This window comes from Balaenoptera ricei, chromosome 4, assembly GCF_028023285.1.
Source record: "Balaenoptera ricei isolate mBalRic1 chromosome 4, mBalRic1.hap2, whole genome shotgun sequence".
NCBI classification, from domain to species: domain Eukaryota; kingdom Metazoa; phylum Chordata; class Mammalia; order Artiodactyla; family Balaenopteridae; genus Balaenoptera; species Balaenoptera ricei.
The window spans coordinates 11,801,137-11,824,070 of NC_082642.1; the positions used below are offsets into that span (position 1 = coordinate 11,801,137).

The 22,934-nt window shown below is 37.3% G+C and overlaps 1 protein-coding gene across 5 annotated transcripts in view; it reads left to right on the forward strand.

The window, feature by feature from the left end:
* LOC132364512 (phospholipid scramblase 4-like) overlaps positions 1-22,934 on the forward strand; it is a 68,471-nt gene that overhangs the window by 36,195 nt on the left and 9,342 nt on the right. Inside the window, exon 5 of one of the 5 annotated variants that reach the window (XM_059920147.1) lies at positions 6,553-6,588. The exons of 3 other annotated variants lie outside the window; for them this stretch is intronic. In XM_059920147.1, coding sequence (XP_059776130.1) covers positions 6,553-6,576 — 24 coding nt within the window. In that variant the 3' untranslated portion in view covers positions 6,577-6,588. Of the gene's footprint in view, positions 1-1,400; positions 1,472-6,552; positions 6,589-22,934 lie in introns of those variants that run through there. One more of the 5 variants, XM_059920148.1, reaches the window with a different exon arrangement.

Below are 22,934 nucleotides of genomic sequence, written 5' to 3' on the forward strand. Positions count from 1 at the left end.
GTTTTTCCTATGTTTTCCTCTAAGAGTTTTATAGTATCTGGTCTTACATTTAGGTCTTTAATCCTTTTGGAGTTTATTTTTGTGTATGGTGTTAGGGAATGTTCTCATTTCCTCCTTTTACATGTAGCTGTCCAGTTTTCCCAGCACCACTTATTGAAGAGGCTGTCTTTTTTCCATTGTATGTTCTTGCCTCCTTTGTCCTAAATTAGGTGACCATATGTGCGTGGGTTTATCCTGGGCTTTCTATCCTGTACCATTGATCTATATTTCTGTTTTTGTGCCAGTACCATAGTGTCTTGATTACTGTAGCCTTGTAGTGTAGTTTGAAGTCAGGGAGTCTGATTCCTCCAGCTCTGTTTTTTCCTCTCAAGACTGCTTTGACTATTCGGGGTCTTTTCCATTTCCATAAAAATTGTGAAATTTTTTGTTCTAATTCTGTGAAGAATGCCATTGGTAATTTGATCAGGATTGCACTGAATCTGTAGGTTGCTTTGGGTAGTATAGTCATTTTCACAATATTTATTCTTCCAATCCAAGAACATGGTATATTTCTCCATCTTTTTATGTCATCTTTGATTTCTTTCATCAGTGTTTTATAGTTTTCTGAGTACAAGTCTTTCACCTCCTTAGGTAGGTTTATTCCTAGGTATTTTATTCTTTTTGTTGCGATGGTAAATGGGATTGTTTCCTCAATTTCCCTTTCTGATTTTTGTTGTTACTGTATAGGAACGCAAGAGATTTCTGTCCATTAATTTTGTATCCTGAAACCTTACCAAATTCATTGATTAATTCTAGTAGTTTTCTGGTGGCATCTTTAGGATTTTCTATATATAGTATTATGTCATCTGCAAACAGTGACAGTTTTACTACTTCTTTTCCAATTTGTATTCCTTTTATTTCTTTTTCTTCTCTGATTGCATGGCTAAGACTTCCAAAATTATGTTGATTAATAGTGGCGAGAGTGGACATCCTTGTCTTGCTCCTTATCTGAGTGGAAATGATTTCAGTTTTTCAACTTTGAGTATGATGTTTGCTGTGGGCTTGTCATATATGGCCTTTATTTTGTTGAGTTAATTTCCCTCTATGCCCATATTCTAGAGAGTTTTTATCGTAAATCGGTGTTGAATTTTATCAAAAGCTTCTTCTGCATCTACTGAGATGATCATATGGTTTTTACTCCTTAATTTGTTAATATGGTGTATCACATTGATTGATTTGTGTAAATTGAAGAATCCTTGCATCCCTGGGGTAAATCCCACTTGATCATGATGTATGATCCTTTTAGTATGTTGTTGGATTCTGTTTGCTAGTATTTTGTTCAGGATTGCACCTATGTCCATCAGTGATATTGGTCTATAATTTTCTTTCTTTATGATATCTTTTTCTTCTTTTTGTATCAGGGTGATGGTGGCCTCATAGAATGAATTTGGAAGTGTTCGTCCCTCTGCAATTTTTTGGAAGAATTTGAGAAGGATCGATGTTAGCTCTTCTCTAAATGTTTAATAGAATTTGCCTCTGAAACCATCTGGTCCTGGACTTTCATTTGTTGGAAAATTTTTAATTACAGTTTCAATTTCATAGGTTGATAGGTCTGTTTATATTTTCTAATTCTTCCTGGTTCAGGCTTGGAAAATTGTATCTTTTCAAGAATTTGTCCATTTCTTTGTGGTTGTCCATTTTATTGGCATATAGTTGTTTGTCTCTGCATTTCTGCAGTGTTTGTATTATAGTTGTTGTAGTCTCTGTTTGTATTTCTGCAGTGTCAGTTGTGATTTCTTATTTTCATTTCTAATTTTATTGATTTGCATCCTCTCCCTTTTTTTCTTGATGAGTCTGGCTAATGGTTTATCAATTTTGTTTATCTTCTCAAAGAACCAGCTTTTAATTTTATTGTTCTTTGCTATTGTTTTCTTTGTTTCTGTTTTATTTATTTCTGCTCTGATCTTTATGATTTCTTTCCTTCTACTGACTTTGGGTTTTCTTTGTTCTTCTTCTCTAGTCCCTCTAGGTATAGGGTTAGATTGTTTATTTGAGATTTTTCTTGTTTCTTGAGGTGAGATTGAATTGCTCTAATCTTCTCTCTTAGAACTGCTTTTGTTGTGTCCCATAGGTTTGGGTTGTTGTATTTTCATTGTTACTTGTTTCTGTGTATTTTTTAATTTCTCCTTTGATTTCTTCAGTGATCTCTTGGTTGTTTAGTAGCGCACTGCTTAGGCTCCATGTATTTGTGGGTTTTACAGGTTTTTTTCCTGTAATTGATTTCCAGTCTCATAGAGTTGTGGTCACAAAAGATACTTGATATGATATCAATTTTCTTATATTTTCCGAGGCTTGATTTGTGACCCAAGATGTGATCTATCCTGGCGAATGTTCCTTGTGCACTTGAGAAGAAAATGTATTCTGCTACTTTCGGGTGGAATGTTCTATAAATATCAGTTAAATCTATCTGGTCTATTGTGTCATTTAAAGCTTGTGTTTCCTTCTTTATTTTCTGTTTGGATGATCTGTCCATTGGAGTAAGTGAGGTGTTAAAGTCCCCCACTATTATTGTGTTACTGTCGATTTCCTCTTTTATAGCTGTTAGCAGTTGTCTTATGTTTTGAGGTGCTCTTCTGTTGGGTGCATAAATATTTATAATTGTTATATCTTCTTCTTGGATTGATCCCTTGATCATTATGTAACATTCTTCCCTTATCTCTTGTGACAGTCTTTATTTTAAAGTCTATTTTATCTGATATGAGAATTGCTACTCCAGGTTTGTTTTGATTTCCATTTGCATGGAATATCTTTTTCCATCCCTTCACTTCCACTCCGTATGTGTCCCTAGGTCTGAACTGGGTCTCTTGTAGACAGCATATATATGGGTCTTGTTTTTGTATCCATTCAGCCAGTCTGTGTCTTTTGTTTGGGGCATTTAATCTATTTCCATTCAAGGTTATTATCGATGTGTATGTTCCTATTACCATTTTCTTAATTGTTTTGGATTTGTTTTTATGAGCCTTTTTCTTCTCTTGTGTTTCCTGCCTAGAGAAGTTTCTTTAGCATTTGTTGTAAAGCTGGTTTGGTGGTGCTGAATTGTCTTAGCTTTGCTTATCTGAAAAGCTTTTGATTTCTCCATCGAATGTGAATGAGGTCCTTGCTGGGTAGAGTAATCTTGGTTGTAGGTTTTTCTCTTTCATCGCTTTAAGTATATCCTGCCACTCCTTTCTGGCCTGCAGAATTTCTGCTGAAAAATCAGCTGATAACCTTATGGGGATTCCTTTGTATGTTATTTTTTGTTTTCCCCTTGCTGCTTTAATATTTTTCCTTGAATTTAATTTTTGTTAGTTTGATTAACATGTGTCTTGGTGTGTGTTTCTCCTAGGGTTTTTCCTATATGGGACTCTCTGGTCTTCCTAGACTTGGGTGACTATTTCCTTTTCCATCTTAGGGAAGTTTTCCACTGTAATCTCTTCAAATATTTTCTCAGACCCTTTCTTTTTCTCTTCTTCTTCTGGGTCCCCTATAATTTGAATGTTGGTGTGTTTCATGTTGTCCCAGAGGTCTCCGAGATTGTCTTCAATTCTTTTCATTCTTTTTTCTTTATTCTACTTCTCGACAGTTATTTAGTTCTTCTAGGTGTTTGTTAAACACTTATTGTATCTTCTCAGTCGTGCCTCCATTCTATTCCCAAGATTCTGGATCATCTTTACTATCATTACTCTGGACTCTTTTTTAGGTAGATTGTCTATTTCCTCTTCATTTATTTGGTCTTGTAGGTTTTTACCTTGCTCCTTCATCTGTGACATATTTTTTTGCCATCTCATTTTATTTTCCTTTTTTTTGTGAGTGGGATTGTATTCCTGTTTTACTGGTTGTTTGGTGTGAGGCTTCCAACACTGGAGTTTATAGGCTGTTGGGTAGAGCTGGGTCTTGGTGCTGAGATGAGGACCTCTGGGAGATCTCACTCCAATGAATGTTCCCTCGGGTCTGAGGTTCTCTGTTAGTCCACTGGTTTGGACTCAGAGCTCCCACCTCAGGAGCTTTGGCTGGACCTCTTGCTTGTGAACGAAGATCCCACAAGCTGTGTGGGGTGGCAAAAAGAAAAAAAAAGAACTATAATGAAGTAAAAAATAAAATTAGACTAGGAAACTAACGGCTATGTTAGAAAAAATATAAAAATAAAAATATAGATAAAACAACAACCAGAAGGTAAAACAGAACCAGAATAGTAAAAAGAGGAGAGAAAAAGAAAAAGTGGAAAAGGCCTTGGCTGTGGAGAGCAGGGCCTAAGCAGGGGCAAGGTTTGGATGGTGGCCGGGGCCTATGCTTAGGACCCATGGGGCTGGAAATGGCTCTGGGGGTTTGGGGATGGGGCTTAGGCTCAACAGAACAGAAGGGGCCCAGGCATGCCTCCCACCTCTGATCTCAGAGGGTGGGGGACCCCACCTGGGTGCCCAGCAGAGTCCCTGGGCTGGAGTGGGTGGGGTATACAGCCTCCTGCTCCTCTCCTGCTCCTCTGGTCCTGGGGGTCTCCTCCAACCTGTCTCTCCTGATCTCCCTGGCCTCCCTCCTATGCCCCCAGGAACCATGTGGCCTGGAGTGGGCTTTGGAGGGTGGGGGATTAGCCTGGGAGCTTATCAGGCTTCCCGGGCCCAAGCGAGTGGGGCAAATGCCCTCTGCTCCTCTCTGGCTCCTCTGGTCCCAGAGGGCCCCTCCTGCCTGCTTCTCCTGTTCTCTCCCGGCCTCCCTCCTATGCTCCTAGGACCAACCCAGCCCAGAGGAGACCTCTGAGGGCATAGGACCCAGCCCAAGAGCTGGGCAGACTTCCCCGGCTAATTGGGCAGGGGAAACTCTGGCCATGCTGCCCCCTGATCCAAGCTCCTGAGGATCCCTCCAGGAATGGGAACCCCTCCCCTCTTTCAGCCACCCCTCAGGGGCGCCAGTCCTGTCTGGCCTCCACTTCTCTTCCTCCCTCAGTCCCCCCATGTCCTACCAGTTCGCTTGGGGGTTCTTCCCATCTCCTTAAGCGTCAGGGTCCCCCACCAGCATCCGGCAGGCACCCTAGTTGTGGGGAGATGTGAAGTCCGCATCTTCCCACACCGCCATCTTGACTCTGTCCCCAGACCTACCATTTCTACTGAACTTTGTACTGGAGCTGTAAGCTGATTGCAGTAAGGCAATGAAAATACTTAAAAGGCCTAAAGTTCAAAAATAAACAAAACTGTCTCTATTGGTAGATGACATAATTTTTAACATAGTAAAACCTAAGGAAACTATAATAAAGATACTAAAAATAATAAATGAGCTAGTAAGCTCACAGATTACAATTAAAAATCAACTGTATTTTCATACACTAACAGGAAAAAAATTTGGTAAATGAAATTACAGAAATAATTCCATTTATAATGGCATCAAAAAACAAAATATTTGGAAATTTAACAAAGGCGATGGAAGACATTCACACTGGAAACTACAATACATTGATGAAAGGTAATAAAGGAGACCTAAATAAATGGAATCAATTTACTGGGGTTTATTGGTTTGAAGACCTGAAATTGTTAAGGCATGAATTCACTCCACAGTGATCTATAGATTTAGGGCAATCCCAACACAATCACGATAAATGTGGAACTAGTCTAGGACTGATAAACAGATTACAGAATAGAGAGTAACAGAATAGAGAGTTCAGAAACACAATCATATTTTTGGTAGTTTTGACAAAGGTGCCCCTGAACTCCAAAAGGAATAGGAATGTCTTCAACAAATGATCTGGAAAAGGTAGATATCCATATGGGAATAATTAATTTCAAACACTATCTAATGCCATACAGAAAAGTTAACTCAAGCTATAACATAAACTAAAATATATTAGCTAAATCTGTAAAGCTTTAGAAAAATAAGCATAGCATAATATCTTTGAAATGTGGATTTAAGCAAAAGTTTTGTAGACAAAACTAAGAAAGCAATAACTATAGTAGAAAAAAATATGTTAGACTTTATGAAAAGTAAAAACGTCTGTCATCAAAAGACATTAAAAAAATTAATAGGTAACCCAAAGACAGGGAAGAAACTTTACAAACATATCTGACAAAAGACTGCTATGTACAATATATTTTTTTTTAAAAAACCCTATAACTCAATAATTAACAGACAAAAGAAAATCTATTAAATATGAGCAAAATATTTCAACAGAAATTTGACAAAAGAAGAGATATAAATGACCAATAAGCACATGAAAAACTGCTCAATATTGCTTGTGACAGGAAGATATCTAATAAATTCACATGAAGATTTCTACACATCTCATCAGAATGGTTAAAATGAAAAAGAATGACCTAACTAAATGTTGGGGAGAATGTGAAGCACTTGTAACTCTCATACATTTTTAACTGGTGTGTAATATCGTATAACCAAATTGGAAAAACTCTGGCAATTTTTTATGAAACTAAGCATATGTTTATATTTTGACACAGTAATTCAAATCCTACATGTTTATCCGAGAGAAGTAAAAACACATGTTCACAAAAACACTTGTATAAAAATATTTATAGCAGTCTTTATTTATAATAGCCAAAGCCTGGAAATAGCTCATGATTCCATCGAGGACAATGGATAAAGAAGGTGGGATCCAGATGGTGGAGTTGGAGGACATTGAGTTCACCTTCCCTCATCATGAACACGTACATCAAAACTACAACTACATAGGGAACAACTCTCTCTGAAATTGACCTGAAGACTAGCAGAACATCTCTTATACCACCAAGACTATAAAGAAAGATCCACATGGAGTCTGGTAGGTAGGGAAGAGGAGCGCTCTAGTCTGGACCCACAGCCCTAGGGGGACCCAGAAGATAGGGGGATATCACAGGCTTGGGGAGTCCCTCTTGGGAGTGAGGTGTTCAAGTCACATAATAGGCACCCCAGCCCTGGGGTCTGACATTAGGAAGATGAGCCCTCTTAGCTGGTTTGAAAATCACTGAGGCTTGGGACTTCCCTGGTGGCGCAGTGGTTAAGAATCTGCCAGCCAGTGCAGGGGCATGGGTTTGAGCCCTGGTCTGGGAAGATCCCACATGCTGCAGAGCTACTAAGCCTGTGCGCCACAACAACTGAAGTCCATGCACCTAGAGCCCATGCTCCACAACAAGAGAAGCCACTGCAGTGAGAAGCACGTGCACCACAACAAAGAGTAGCTCCCACTCACAACTAGAGAAAGCCCATGCACAGTAACGAAGACCCAATGCAGCCAAGAAATAATAAATACATAAATTAATTAAAAAAAAAGAAAATCAGTGAGGCTTACCACAGGGCTGTAAGAAACTGAGACTCTGCCCTTCAAGAGTACACACACAGACTTGCTTACTCCTAGTCACAGCATGGCAACAGCCAATTGAAAACTGCCTGGTGTTCTGGCTGGCTTGCCAGGAACACCACTAGAATACACCCCCAGCTCTCACTGGGCTCCTGCTCCAGCCCCTTTTGCTCTGGTGCTGATCCCAACTAAGAGGCAGCCATTGCAAATGAGGGTGTGCACACTAAGAGGAAACATAGCTGGCTTGGGCCCTGGCACTGCTTTTGACCAGGGCAGAGGCAGCCGTTGCAGATATATGCATGTGTGCACACACTTAGGAGGGTGTAAAACCAGCTCCAGGGAGAAGACCACCATTTCTGGCACAAACATCCATGTTTACACTTGGGAGGAAATAAAACCTACTCAGTAGTATGGCCCCAACCTCTCTGGCCCCACCCAAGCCTAAAACTAGGGCACGCACACTGGGGGAAAATGTCAAACCATCACAGAAGTACAGCCCCAAGTCCTTGGGCCTTGGCGACACCCCCAACCAAGATGGAGACTGCCATCACACCCATGAGAGATCCAACTCCCTCACAGCTCCTGCTCCACCACTTGGGTCCTACCCTTACCCCTGATAAGGTCGTGACTGCCATTGAGCATAGGAGGAGCCCTGACTCATACTTGGCTCTAGCTCTAGATCCTCCCACTCCGGCCCTACATCCCACCAATGCATTGGTTGCCACTGTACCCCTGGAGAAGACATAGCCTGTGCTCACTTCAGATCCAGCTCTCCCACCAAAGCCAGTGGGCACACACAAACTGCATAGGAATGCTCCCACACAGGACATGCCTTTAATACTGGGATAGGTAACTGTTTCATCTAATCTACAAAGACAGAGAAAGTTAAACAAAATGAAAAGACAGATATGTTTCAAAAGAAAACAAGGGGAAAAAAATCTCTGAAAAAACCCTAATGACACAGACACAAATAATTTACTTGATAAAGTGTTCAAAGCAATAGTAATAAGAATGCTAACTGAACTTGGGAAAAGATGACTGTAGTGAAAATTTCAACAAAGAACAAGAAGATGTAAAGAAGAACCAATCAGAGCTAAACAAATAATAATAATAACAGAAGTGAAAAGTACACTAGAAGGAATTAGCAGATTCAGTGATACATAAGTAATCTGGAAGACAGAATAATGGAAATTACCCAATCAGAATACCAAAAAGGAATACAAATTTTAAAATATGAGGATAGTTTAATGGACCTCTAACATAACATCAAGCATACTAATATTTGCATTACAAAGGTCCCAGAAGGAGAAGAGAGAAAGGGGTAGAAAATGTGTTTGATAAAATTATGGCTGAAAAATTCCCTAAGCTGAAGAAGGTAAGAGATATCTGGGAATAAGAAGCACAGAGTCCCAAACAAGATGAACCCCAATAGACCCACACCAAGACATGTCATAATTAAAATGGTGAAAGTTAGATATAAAGAGAGAAATTTAAGGCAACAAGAGAAAGAGTTACATATAAGGGTATCAGCTGATTTTTCTACAGAAACAGAAGTTTATAGCAATACAGGCCTTCCTCAAGAAACAACAAAAATCTCAAATAAATAACCTAACCTACCATCTAAAGCAATTACAAAAATAGGAAAAAAAAATCCTAAAGTCAGCAGAAGGAAGGAAATAATAAAAGAGCCTAAATAAATATAATAGAAACAAAAAAATAGAAAAGATCAATGAAACCAAGAGCTGTTTTTTGAAAAGATAAATAAAATTGATAAGCCTTTAGTTACACTCATTAAGAAAAGAACAGGCCCAAATAAACAAAGTAAGAAATGAGAGAGGAGAAATTACAATTGATATCACAGAAATAAAAACAATCATGAGAGAATAATATGCCAAAAAATTGGACAACCTAGAAGAAACGGATATATTCCTAGAAACATAACAATCTTCCAAGACTGAATCAAGAAGAAATAGGTAATTTGAACAGACAGATTATTAGAATTAAAATTGAATCAGCAATCATAAAACTCCCCAAAAACAAAAGCTTAGGACCAGACCACTTCAGAGGGGAATTCTACCAAACATAAAGAAGTGTTAATACCTATCTGTCTCAAACTATTCCAAAAAATTCAAAAGGAGGGAACATTCGAAAACTCATTATATGAGGCCACCATTACCCTGATACCAAAACCAGACAAAGACACTACAAAACAAGAAAATTACAGGCCAATATCTCTAATGAATACAGATGCAAAAATCCTCAACAAAATATTAGCAAACTGAATTCAGCTATATTTTATAAAAGGATCATACACCATGATCAAGTGGGATTTATTCCAGGGAAGCAAGCATGGTTCAATATTCACAAATCAATCAGTGTGATGCACCACATTAACAAAAGCAGGATAAAAATCACATGATCATCTCAGTAGATGCAGAAAAAGCATTTTACAAAATTCAGCATCCATTCATGACAAAAACGCTCATCAAAGTGGGCAAAGAGGGAACACATCTCAACATAATAAAGGCCATCTATAAAAAACCCACTGCTAACATCATACTCACTAGTGAAAACTAAAAGCTTTTCCTCTAAAATCAGGAACAAGACAAGGATGCACATTCTTGCTGTTTCTATTTAACATGTTATTGTAAGTCTATCCACAACAATAAGACAAGAAAAAGAAATAAAAGGTATCCAAGTTGGAATGGAAAAAGTAAAACTTTCACTATTTGTAGATGACATAACATTATGTGTAAAAAACCCTAACGTCTCCACACACACAAAAAAACTGTTAGAACTAATAAATGAATTCAGTAAAGTTGCAGCATACAAGATTAATATACAGAAATCCACTGCTTTTCTATACAGTAATTATGAAATATTAAAATTTTAATTTTAAAATTGCATCAAAAATAGTAAAACACCTAGGAATAAACTTAACCAAGGAGGTGAGAGGCCTGTACTCTGAAAACTATAAAACATTGATGAAGCAAACTGAAGATGATAAAAAGAAATGGAAAGATATTCCATTCTCTTGGATTAGAAGAATTAATATTATTAAAATGGCCATACTTCTCAAAGCAATCTACAGATTTAGTGCAAACCCTATCAAAATACCCATGACATTATTCACAGAACTAGAAAAAGTAATTCTAAACTTTTTGGAACCACAAAGAACCCTAGATAGCCAAAGCAATCTTGAGAAAAAAGGACAAAGCCAGAGGTATCATGCTCCCTGACTTCTGACATACTACAAAGCTACAGTAATCAAAACAACATAGCATTTGCAGAAAAACAGACATATAGATCAATGGAACAGAATAGAGAGCCCAGAAATAAACCTATGCTCTTGTGGTCAATTAATCTATGACAAAGGAGGCAAAAATATTCAATGAGGAAAAGATAGTCTCTTCAATATGTAGTGTTGGGAAAATTGGACAGCTACATGTAAAAGAATGAAATTAGAACTTTTTCTTACAATATATACAAACATAAACTCAAAATGGATTGTTCGGTCCCTGGTCCAGGAAGATCCCACATGCCGCAGAGCAACTAGGCCCGTGAGCCACAACTAGTGAGCCTGCGTGTCTGGAGCCTGTGCTCCACAACGGGAGAGGCTGCGACAGTGAGAGGCCTGCGCACCATGATGAAGAGTGGCCCCCGCTCGCCGCAACTGGAGAAAGCCCTCACACAGAAATGAAGACCCAACACAGCCAAAAATAAGTAAATAAATAAAAAGCCTGCACGCAGCAACGAAGAACCAATGCAGCCAAAAATAAATAAATTAAAAAAAAAAAAAAAAGGATTGAAGACCTAAATTTGAGACCAGAAACCAAAAAACTCCAAGAAGAAAACATAGGCAGTACTTTCTTTGACAGAAATTATAGCAATATTTTTTGGATCTGTCTCCTCAGGCAAGGGAATCAAAAGCAAAAATAAACAAATGGGACCAAATCAAACTTAAAAGCTTTTGCACATCAGAGGAAACCATCAACAAAATGAACAGACAACCTACTGAATGGGAGAAGATATTTGCAAATGATATATCTGCTAGGGTGTTAATATCCAAAATATATAAAGGCTCATACAACACAATATCAAAAAACAAACAAAAACCTGACCAAAAACTGAGCAGAAAACCTGAAGAGACATTTTTCCAAAAAAGACACACAGATAGCCAACAGACACATGAAAAGATGATCAGCATCACTAATCATCAGAGAAATGTAAGTCAAAACCACAGTATCACCTCATACCCGTCAGAATGGCTATCATCAAAATGTCTACAAATAACAAGTGTTGGCAAGGATATGGAGAAAAGAGAACACTTGTGCACTATTGGTGGGAATGTAAATTGGTAGAGCCACTATGGAAAACAGTATGGAGTTTACTCAAAAAATTAAAAATATAACTACCATATGATCCAGCAATACCACTTCTGGATATTGTATTCAAAGGAAACAAAAACAGTAACACTAATGTTCATAGCAGCATTATTTACAATTGCCAAGATATGGAAGCAACCTAAGTGTCCATCAACAGAGGAATGAATAAAGAAGATGTGGTACAGGGAGTTCCCTGGTGGTCCAGTGGTTGGGACTCAGTGCTCTCACTGTGGTGGCCCAGGTTCGACCCCTGGTCTGGGAACTAGTATACCACAAGCCGCGCGGTGCAACCAAAAAAAAAGGAAGAAGGAGTTGTGGTATATATATACATATATACAATGCAATATTACTCAGCCATAAAAGGAATGAAGTTTTGCCATTTGCATTGCAATAACATAGATGGATCTGGAAGGTGTTATGCTTAGTGAAGTAAGTCAGAGAGAGACAAATAGTGTATATTTTAACTTATATGTTGAATCTAAAAAAAAAAAAGAATGAATATAACAAAACAGAAACAGATTCACAGTTACAGAGAACAAACTAGTGGTTACCAGTGGGGAGATGGGTAGGTGAGGGGCACGATGGCGAAGGGGATTAAGAGGTACAAACCACTAGATACAAAATAAATAAGCTACAAGGATATAATGTACAGCACAGGGAATATGGCCAATATTTTATAGTAACTTTAAATGGAGGATAATCTATAAAAATATCAAATCATTGTGTTGTACACCGGAAACATATAATAAATCAACTATACTTCAATAAAAAAAATTTTAAAATAAGTAAAAGGATCTGGGTCAGAAAAAAAGGATAATGAATAAAGAAATTGTAATATATTCATACAATGGAAAACTTCATAGCAATAAAAGGAATGAACTACTGGTATATACAACAGCATGGACTAATCTCATAAATATTCTGCTGAGCGAAAAAAGCTGCACACCTAGAGTACATACCGATTCCGTTTATAGCATCTATAAACAGGCAAAAATTTCTATGGTAAGAAAAAAATCAGAACAGTTGTTGCCTATAATGAGTGGAGTGGGGGTTTGCTTGAAAGGGGCATGAGGAAGCTTTCTGGACTGCAGCTAGTATTTAGTATCTTGATAATGGGCTAGGTTACCATGTGGCACTCCATACAACTGCACTTTCTCTGAGGCCCTTGAGGCCAGCCCTGGCCAGCAGGCAGTATCACTTTACATATTGAAGCAAGCTAAATATTTTCCATTTCTGTCTGGTACTGGAAATTATTGGTTTACAATGTTGCAGATGCAGATGTGAGTCCTAGCTCTGTCACATATCACCTGTTGGATTTGGGGCAAGTTATTTTCAGTTTCCTCTCCGAAATGTGGCCATGCAAATTAAATTTCCATTGCGAGTTCCAGCATCACATATGAATTACACATGTGAATTTTATTCTAGTGAATTTACAAATAACTGAATGTATTATAAAGGTTATAAAAATTAGTGACTTTAAAATCTTGCTATTAGTGTTAGAACAAGAATTACATTAATTAAAACAATCTTTTGCTTTTCTCCCCCACAATCCTTGGCGTCCCTTTTCCCAGTTGTGAGCTATCAGTCATAAGTAAAGGTCATTTTAAAATCAGAAACGCTTATTATTTAAACAAAGTTATATATTTAAGATTAAGAACATAATATCGTGTGCACTATATAGTCTACATATGGTATTCTTCATTGTAATCTTTTGCCATGACTTTTTGGTATTCATAAGTAGAATAATTTACATAGTGCTTAACAATTCTAAAAATCTGTTTACTTACATTTTATCTTTTACTCTTGTACTGAAAAACAGGAGTGCTGGTTCTTGACTGTGGACCTCTCTCTGTGGGTGGCCAGGCCACTTCCTTCACCGTCTCCAGGTGCTAGAGAGCTGGCTTTTTCCAGTACATCTTTAAAAAACTGGCACCAAAGCTCAAAGCGTCTATTCCCCAAAGGCATATCACTGTTATGCACTCCCCATTAAAAAGAGAAAACAGCAGGAGGCAAAGTACCTCTGCCAGCACCCAGCCCTATGCCCCAAACACATCTCTCCAGGAAATTGTAAAAGCAGGGGACTCTTGCTCCTGCTGACACTCACCTGTGAGTTCCTGCCTGCATTATGCGGTGCTTGCTGCTGTGTGCCCTGAGCCTTTGCAAGATAACCTTTAAGTCATTGTGGGACAAATAGAGGCAGGAATTATTCATCTCATTTTACAGTAAGAAACACAAAGTCAGATGGATAAAGTGAAATGCTCAAGGTCACATATCTTGATTGATGTGGCATTTGACCTTCCTATGCCAGGATAAGTCATCAGTGATGTAGGCTTCTTGATAATAATAGCTAACATATTACTTACTCTATACCAGATCCTCTCACAAGCACTTTATACTTATTGACACATTTAATCCTACAACAAACCTCTAGGACAGGGACCAATATTACCCCATTTTTACAGAGGGGGAAACTGAGGCAAGAGAAAGTTTGGTGTTTTCCTCAAGGTCTTAACTGATAGTAAGTAAGTTGCAAAGCTGTAGTTCAAATCTACATGGTCTGGGTGCAGAGTCCACACTCTTATTCTGGCTCTGGAACCCTTTCCCAGTGCTGGAGCTGTCCAACCATAGCTCTTCCTGGACCTCATAACCAGCTTATTCTGAGGAAAAGGAAAAGAAAGATCTCCCTGTCAGAGGTCAGGTTGGTGTTCAGGGCAGCCCCAGGAGGGCAGGGCAGGGTTTGTGGCCCACGTCACTGGTTAGGGCAGGGTGTAAGACCAAAGGCAGCAGACATGTAGAGAGCTGATGGGATAGGTCAGTAGTCTTCACCCATTCAGACTCATTCAACACTTGATGACACCTATTTTTTCACGTCTCCCATTAGGCATTCAAAGTCATGCAGGACACTAACAAATACTCTTTGTGCAGGGCTGACCTATGTCCTGCAGGAAGTTCAACATCTCTGGTCCCTGTCCTTTCAGTGCCAATAATGTCCCTATCAAAGTGACAGCCAAAAATGCTCCCTCACATACTCTCCTACTCCCAATATGAACTCTGAGACGTGGTTCATTCTGTGCTGAGAATCACCCGTGTATATCTGTGCAAAGCCTTCAGGGATGATCTAGACTCAGGAGCCACAGGCAACTCATCTGCACCTCCCTGGGGTATATATACCTCATATCTTTATGTACCTGGCCTAGAAGCAATTCCCAATTCCCGGGGATGCCCTAAATTTCTCCTCAACAAGGTCTCTACTTTTTCTTCACCTCTTGTTTCACAAGCGATGTATATCAAGAGATTCTGGGCTCATCCATGTTGTTAGAGCTTCATTGAAGACTGAGTCCCAAGAAACAAAAATTGGAAGCAAAATGTTTGCATGACCCTCTTACAGGAAATAGTTAACTGGCTGGAGTGTTGGGGTGGGCTATAACCATGCATAGATTTTTAAAGAACAGCTAAGGCAGGAGCACCCCGGGAGGTAACCAAAATGAGAGAGCTGGTGAGCAGCTCTATGCCAAAGTTCTTGAAGACTGTCAGAAATCAGAGACAAAATATAAATGCCAAATCTCCAGGGCAGAAGCAAGCGTTACATGAGAAAAAGGATCAAAAAGTCAGGAAGCAGATGGAGATGGAATTTAAGAGTGAGCAGGCAAGGAACATAAGAGTAGGGATGGTCTGGGCTGACAGCCAGACTATTGTGTGTTTTGGGCTCTTTATTATTGCTTGGTGGTGATTGTTGCACAACTCTCTGGATATACCAAAAAATACTGAACAGTACATTTTGAAAGGGTAAATGTTATTGTATGTGAATTATATCTAAATAAATCTGTTTTTTAAAAAGTATATGATTGAAATAGATTTTTAAAAATCAAGAAGAAAGAATGTGGCAGGAAACTGTTTACCTAGTAATCCTAAAATCCTTAGATGTTAACACAAAATCTTTTGTGGATACATGGAACTGAAGGTGAAATGGCACCTCTAGCCAGGGCTTCTTGCAGTTACAAATCATGACATCACAGATCTAAGAGAGCAGCAGAGGATTATGTGCACTAGTTTTCTTCATCTGAAAAGCAGGATGTTATCACCCTCTGGTATGTGAAAGTAAGGAGTTAATTTTCTACTCTGCGGTATTCAGAGTTATTAGGAATATCAAATAAGTATTAAAAATCATATTTTTATGCATTTCATGATATGATTCATATAAAATGCTTTCTTTAAATCATCTAAAATATGTTCTTAGTCTACAATTATTTTTAAACACATATGTGGTGTAGTTGATATCTCTCCATTGGTTTCTATTTTTTTCTTACCCGTATGAAACTCAGTCATGTCTCAGTGTACTAAAGCCAATCATTTAAGACTTGGCTCAGGTCTAGCAGAGCACAAATAAATATTAAAATGTAAAATAAACGCATAATGGATATTATTAGATCATGTTTAGCTCATGTCTAATTTTGCGGTAGATTGTATCATATTTGTTCTTGTGTCTAAGAACATTTTAAGTTTATTGAAAACCTCTGCAGAGTAAAGGAATGGGAATGTGTAAACATGGTTAAATAAAACAATGATTGTAACCTCCTCTTTGGATGTGTACCAGAGAAATGGAGAAAAAATTACAACTGTCATCAAAACGTTTAACAAGTAGTTATTCAGTGTACTGTTAATTTGTTTTCAAGATGCATTTTCAAATGTTCTTGAATCTTAATATAATTTAAATGAGGTGAAAATCAGAAAAATAGAACACACAATATGTCTTTGGCCAAAATGCCTGTGCTATTTTCCATTTAGTTGGCACTCTCTAAGTGACTATTCGAGAATTCTAGTAAAAGATACAATGCATTTATCCATTAAAAATATGTACTGAATCCAATCACATGCCAACTACTGTGCTAAGAACAGGTTATACAGGTGCCAACTTGTACACAGTCTTTGCCCGCATTGGGCTGTGAGTCTGTTGGGAAGGCAATACATGAACCTACAAAGCTAAATGTAACATACTGTGTGAGGATGATGATAGGGAGAGGCATTGGAAGGTCCATAGAAAGAGTATTTAACACAATGGGGTGAAAAAAGAATAGCAAGAAGACTTAGAAAGACTTTGGGAGTAAGGCCTGAGCCAAGTCTTACATAGGAATTACCCAGGTAAAGAGCAGATATGGGAGCTCACAACAGGAAAGGATTCCAGAACAAAGGGATGAAATTAAACAAGGAGCAGAAATGACAAATAGCATAGTGAATGGGGAGTTTGCTAGCAACTGGATTATGATAAACACGGTGTTGGGAAGTGATGGGATAGAGGGTGACAGAGGCAGAGGGGCCATGTGTGCACTCTAAGAGATTGAGCTTTATCCTGAATGTGTTAATGAGGGACTGAAAGATTTCAACAGTTGACTAATGTGGTTTGAATTGTATTTTGGTTACATCTTTATGACTGTGTATAGAAAGCAGATAGTTTAAGTATGTTAGTGGTACTAAGGAAGAAAAGAGGAAAATTATTTGAGAAATATTTGGGATGTAAGATCTATACACGTAGAGCAATTGATTAGAAATGAGTTAGTGAAAGAGATTTTTTATCTATGTCATTGGTACATCTTTTTATTTTTCATTGCAGTATGGTTGATTTACAATATTATAATAGTTTCAAGAATACAGCATAGTGATTCAGTATTTTAACAGATTGTACCCCATTAAAAGTTATTATAAGATAATGACTATAATTCTCTGTGCTATACAATGTATCCTTGTTCCTTATCTATTTTATACATAGTAGTTTGTATCTTTTAATCCCATACCTCTAGCTTTCCCCTTGCCCCTTCCCTCTCCCCACTGGTAACCACAAGTTTGTTTTCTATATTTGTGACTCTTTCTGTTTTGCTATACACATCCCTCGTATTATTTTTAGATTCTACATATAAGTGTTATCATACAGTATTGTGTCTTTCTCTGTCTGACATTTCATTAAGCATAATATTCTCTAGGTCCACCCACATTGCTGCAAATGGCAAAATTTCATATATACACACATATGCACCACATCTTCTTAATCCATTTGTCTGTTTATGGATACTTGGGTTGCTTCCATATCTCAGCTATTGTAAATAGTGCTGAAATGAACGTTGGAGTGCATGTATATTCTCAAATAAGTGTTTTCATTTTTTTCTGGATATATACCAAGGAGTGAAATTGTTGGATCAGTTCTATATTTGTCTTTTTGAGAAACCTCCATACTGTTTTCCATATTGGCTGCACCAATTTACATTTTCACCAACAGTGTACAAGGGTTGCCTTTTTTCCACATCCTTGCCAACACTTGTTCTTTGTAGACTTTTTGATGATAGCCATTATGACAGGTGTGAGGTGATATCTAATTGTTGTTTTGGTTTGCATTTCTCTAATAATTACTGATATTGAGCAACTTTTCATGTGCCTGTTAATCATTAGTATGTCTTTTTTGGAAAAATGTCTATTCAGGTTGTTGCCCAATTTTATGATTGGATTGTTTCTTTTTTTCACATTGAGTTGTTTGAGCTGTTTATATATTTTGGATATTAACCCTTTGTTGGTCATATCATTTGCAAATATTTTCTCCCATTCTGGAAGTTGTCTTTTCATTTTGTCATTTGTTTCCTTTGCTGTGCAAAAGGATTTAAGTTTAATTAGGTCCCATTTGTTTATTTTTGCTTTTACTTCTTTTTCCTTAGGAGACAGATCCAAAAAAAATATTGCTATAATTTATGTCAAAGAATGTCATTCCTGTGTCCTCGTCTAGGATTTTTATGGTTTCATGTCTTACATTTAAGTCTTTAATCCATTTTGAGTTTATTTTTGTATATGGTGTGAGGAAATGTTCTAATCTCATTGTTTTACACATAACTGTCCAGTTTTCCCAGTGCCACTTATTAAAGAGACTGTCTTTTCTCCATTGCATATTCTTGCCTCATTTATCATTGATTAATTGACCATAGGGTGCATGGGCTATTTCTGGGCTCTCTGTTCTGTTCTATTGATCTATATGTCTGTTTTTGTGCCAGTACCATGCTGTTTTGATTACTGTAGCATTGTCATATAGTCTGACATCTGGAAATGTGATGCCTCTGGCTTTGTTCATTTTTCTCTAGATTGCTTTGGCAATTTGGGGTCTTTTGTGGTGCCATATGAATTTTACAATTATTTGTTCCAGTTCTGTGAATAATGTCATGGGTATTTTGATAGGGATTGCATTAAATCTGTAGACTGCTTTGGGAAGTATGGCCATTTTAATAATATTAATTCTTCCAATCCAAGAGCATGGAATATCTTTCCATTTCTTTTTATCATCTTCAGTGTGCTTCATCAGTGTTTTATTGTTTTCAGAGTATAGGCTTTTCACCTCCTTGATTACGTTTATTCCTAGGTATTTTATTCTTTTTGATGCAGTTTCAAACGGGATTGGTTTTTTCACTTTCTCTTTCTGTATTTCATTATTAGTGTATATAAAAGTGATAGAATTCTGTATATTAATCTTGTACAACTTTACTGAATTCATTTATTAGTTCTAATAGCTTTTTGTTGGAGGCTTTAGAGTTTTCTTTTTTTTTCCAGTTTCATATTTATTTATTATTTTTAAATTTATTTATTTTTTGCCTGCGTCGGGTCTTCGTTGCTACATGTGGGCTTTCTCTAGTTGTGATGGGTGGGGGCTACTCTTCATTGCGATGTGTGGGCTTCTCATTGCAGTGGCTTCTCTTGTTGCAGACCACAGGCTCTAGGTATGCGGGCTTCAGTAGTTGTGGCACATGGGCTCAGTAGCTGCGGCTCATGGGCTCTGGAGCACAGGCTCAGCAGTTGTGGCAAACAGGCCCAGTTGCTCCACGGCATGTGGGATCTTCCCAGACCAGGGCTCGAACCTGTGTCCCTGCACCGGCAGGTGGATTCTTAACCACTGTACCACCAGGAAAGTCCCCTAGACTTCTGTATATAAAGTATCATGTCATCTGCAAAGAGTAATGGTTTTCCTTCTTCCTTTCCAATTTGGATGCCTTTTATTTCTTTTTCTTGTCTTATTGTTGGGGATAGGACTTTCAATACTATGTTAAATAGAAGTGGTGAGAGTGGACCTCCTTGTCATGTTCCTGAATTTAGAGGAAACACTTTCAGCTTTTCACTGTTGAGTATGATGTTAGCTGAGGGCTTGTTTTAAATGACCTTTATTATGTTGAGCTATGTTCCTTCTGTTCCCACTTTGATAAGAGTTTTTATCATGAATGGATAAAATGAATGAATTTTACAATGAATTTTGTAAAATGATAAAATTCATTTTACAATGAATTTTGTAAAATGCTTTTTCTGCATCTACTGAGATGATCATGTGATTTTTATCCTGCTTTTGTTAATGTGGTGTATCACATTGATTGATTTGTGAATATTGAACCATTCTTGCGTTCTTGGAACAAAACCAGCTTGACCGTGGTGTATGATCCTTTTTATATATTGTTTTTGTTGAGGAGTTTTGCATCTATATTCATCTAAGATATTGGCCTGTGATTTTGTTTTGTAGTGTATTTTTCTGGGTTTGTTATCAGGGTAGTACTGGACTCAGAGAATGAATTTGGGATTATTCCATCCTCTTCAATTCTGGGGAGTATTTTGAGAAGAATAGGTATTACTTCTTTATATGTTTGGGAGAATTCCCCAGTGAAGCCATCCAGTCCTGGACTTTTGCTTGCTGAGTCTTTTTTTCTTTTAATTACATATTTAATTCCACTACTAGTGATCAGTCTGTTCAGATTGTCTGTTTCTTCTTGACTCAGTTTTAGCTAGTTGTATGTTTCTAGAAATTTCTTAATTTCTTCTAGGTTGTCCAATTTGTTGGCATATAACTGTTTGTAGTAATCTCTTACTATTTTTTTGTATCTCTGTGGTATCGGTTGTTATTTCTTCTCTTTCCTTTCTTATTTTGTTTATTTGGGTCCTCTCTCTTTTCTTCTTGGTGAGCCTGGCCAAAGGATGATCATTTTTGTTTACCTTTACAAAAAAATCAGCTCTTGATTTCATTGATTTTTTCTGTTTTTAAAAAATCTCCATTTCATTTATTTCCTCTCTGATCTTTATTGTTTCCTTCCTTCTGCTGAAGTTGAGCTTTGTTTGTTCTTCTTTTTCTAATTCTTTCAAGAGGTAGGTTAGAGTACTTATTTGAGATTTGTCTTGTTTGTTGAGGAATCCCTGTATCACTATGAACTTTCCTTTTAAAACTGCTTCTGCTGCAACCTATAGATTTTAGAGTGTTGTGTTTCCATTTTCATTTGTCTTGAGGTATTTTCTGATTTCCTCTTTGATTTTACTGTTGTTGACCCTGTGGTTTTTTAGTATCATGTTGTTTAGTCTCCACATGTTTGTTCTTTTTCCATTTTTCTTCCTGTAATTGATTTCTAGTTTCATACCATTGTGATCAGAAAAATGCTTGAAATAATTTGTCTTCTTAAATTTGCTGAGATTTGTTTTGTGGCATAGCATGTGATCTATCCTGTACAACAATCCAAGTGCACTTGAAAAGAATGTGTATTCTGCTTGTTTTGGATGGAATGTCCTGTAGATATTTATTGTGCATTTAAGACCACTGTTTCATTATTGATTTTCTGTCTGAATTATCTGTCCATTGATGTAACTAGGGTGTTAAAGTCCCACACTATTATTGTATTATTCTCAATTTCTCCTTTCATGTCTGTTGATATCTCCTTTATATCTTTAGGTGCTTCTGTACTGGGTGTATATATGTTTACAAATGTTATATCCTCTTCTTATATTGATCCCTTTAACATTATATAATGCACTTCTTCATCTTTTGTTATAGCCTTTGTGTTAAAGTCTGTTTTGTCTGATATAAGTCTTGTACCTCCACTTTCTTCTTATTTCTGTTTGCATGATATATCTTTTTCTATCTCTCCATTTTCAGTCTGTGTGGGTCTTTAGCTCTGAAGTTAATATCTTGCAGGCAGCTTATATGTGGATCTTGTTTTTTATTCAATCCACCACCATATGTCTTTTGATTGGAGCATTTAATCATTGACATGTAAAGTAATTATTGATAGGTATGTACTTAATGCCATTTTATTACTTACTTTCCAGTTGTTTTTGTTGTTCTTCTCTGTTTATTTATTCTTTCTGTTTCTTCCCTTGTGCTTCTACTAGTATGATTGTGTTCCTCTCTTTTTAGTTTTTGTGAATCTATTGTAGGTTTTTGACTTGCATTTACCTTGGGGTTCATATATGTTGACCTATATTTTCTTGTTTTAAACTGTTAGTCACATAAGTTCAAACACATTCAGGAAGATCACATTTTTTACTCCTCTCCCCCCCACATTTTGTGTTTTTGATCTCATATTTTACATCTTCAGGTTTATCCCTTAACTTTTAATCTTCATTCTGGCTTATTTAAGTGGTTGATCCTCAGTCATGACTATATATTTGCCTTTCCTAGTGAGATTTTCCATTTCCTATAGATTCTTGCTTCTTTTCCACTTAGAGAAGATGCTTTAACCTTTCCTTTAGGGTAGGTTTAGTATTGATGAACTCTTGTTTTTCTTTTTCTGAGAAGTTCTTTATCTCTCCTTCCATTCTAAATAATAATCTTGCTGGGTAGAGCATCCTAGATTGCATGTTTTTCCCTTTTATCACTCTGAATATGTCATGCCACTCCCTTCTTGCCCACCAAGTTTCTGCAGAGAAATCAGCTGATAGCCTTAGGGGGATTCCCTTGTATATGACTCTTTGTTTTTGTCTTGCTGCCTTTAAAATTCTCTTTAACTTTTGCTGTTTTACTTATGATGTGTTTTGATGTGGGTCTGCCTGGGTTCAACTTGTTTGGGACCCTCTATGATTCCTGTACCTGAGTATCTGTTTCCTTCTTCAGGTTTGGGAAGTGTTCAGCTATACTTTATTCAAATACATTTTCATTCCCCTTCTCTCTCTTCTTCTGGGAGAATGTTGAGTGTGAATTTCGAGTTGCGAATATTGGTATGCTTAATGTTATCCCAGAGATCTCTAAATTGCTTTTATTTCTTAAAATTTGTTTTTCTTTTTGCTGTACTGATTGGGTGATTTCCACTATTCTATCCTCCAGATGACTTGTGCATTCTTCTGTATCACTTAGTCTGCTGTTCATTCCTTCTAGTGTGTTTTTTATTTCAGCTACTGAATTCTTCATTTCTGATTAGGTATTTTTTATTTTCTAGTTCCTCATTAACGTGTTCAATGTTTATATCAATTCTTTTCCCTAATCCAGT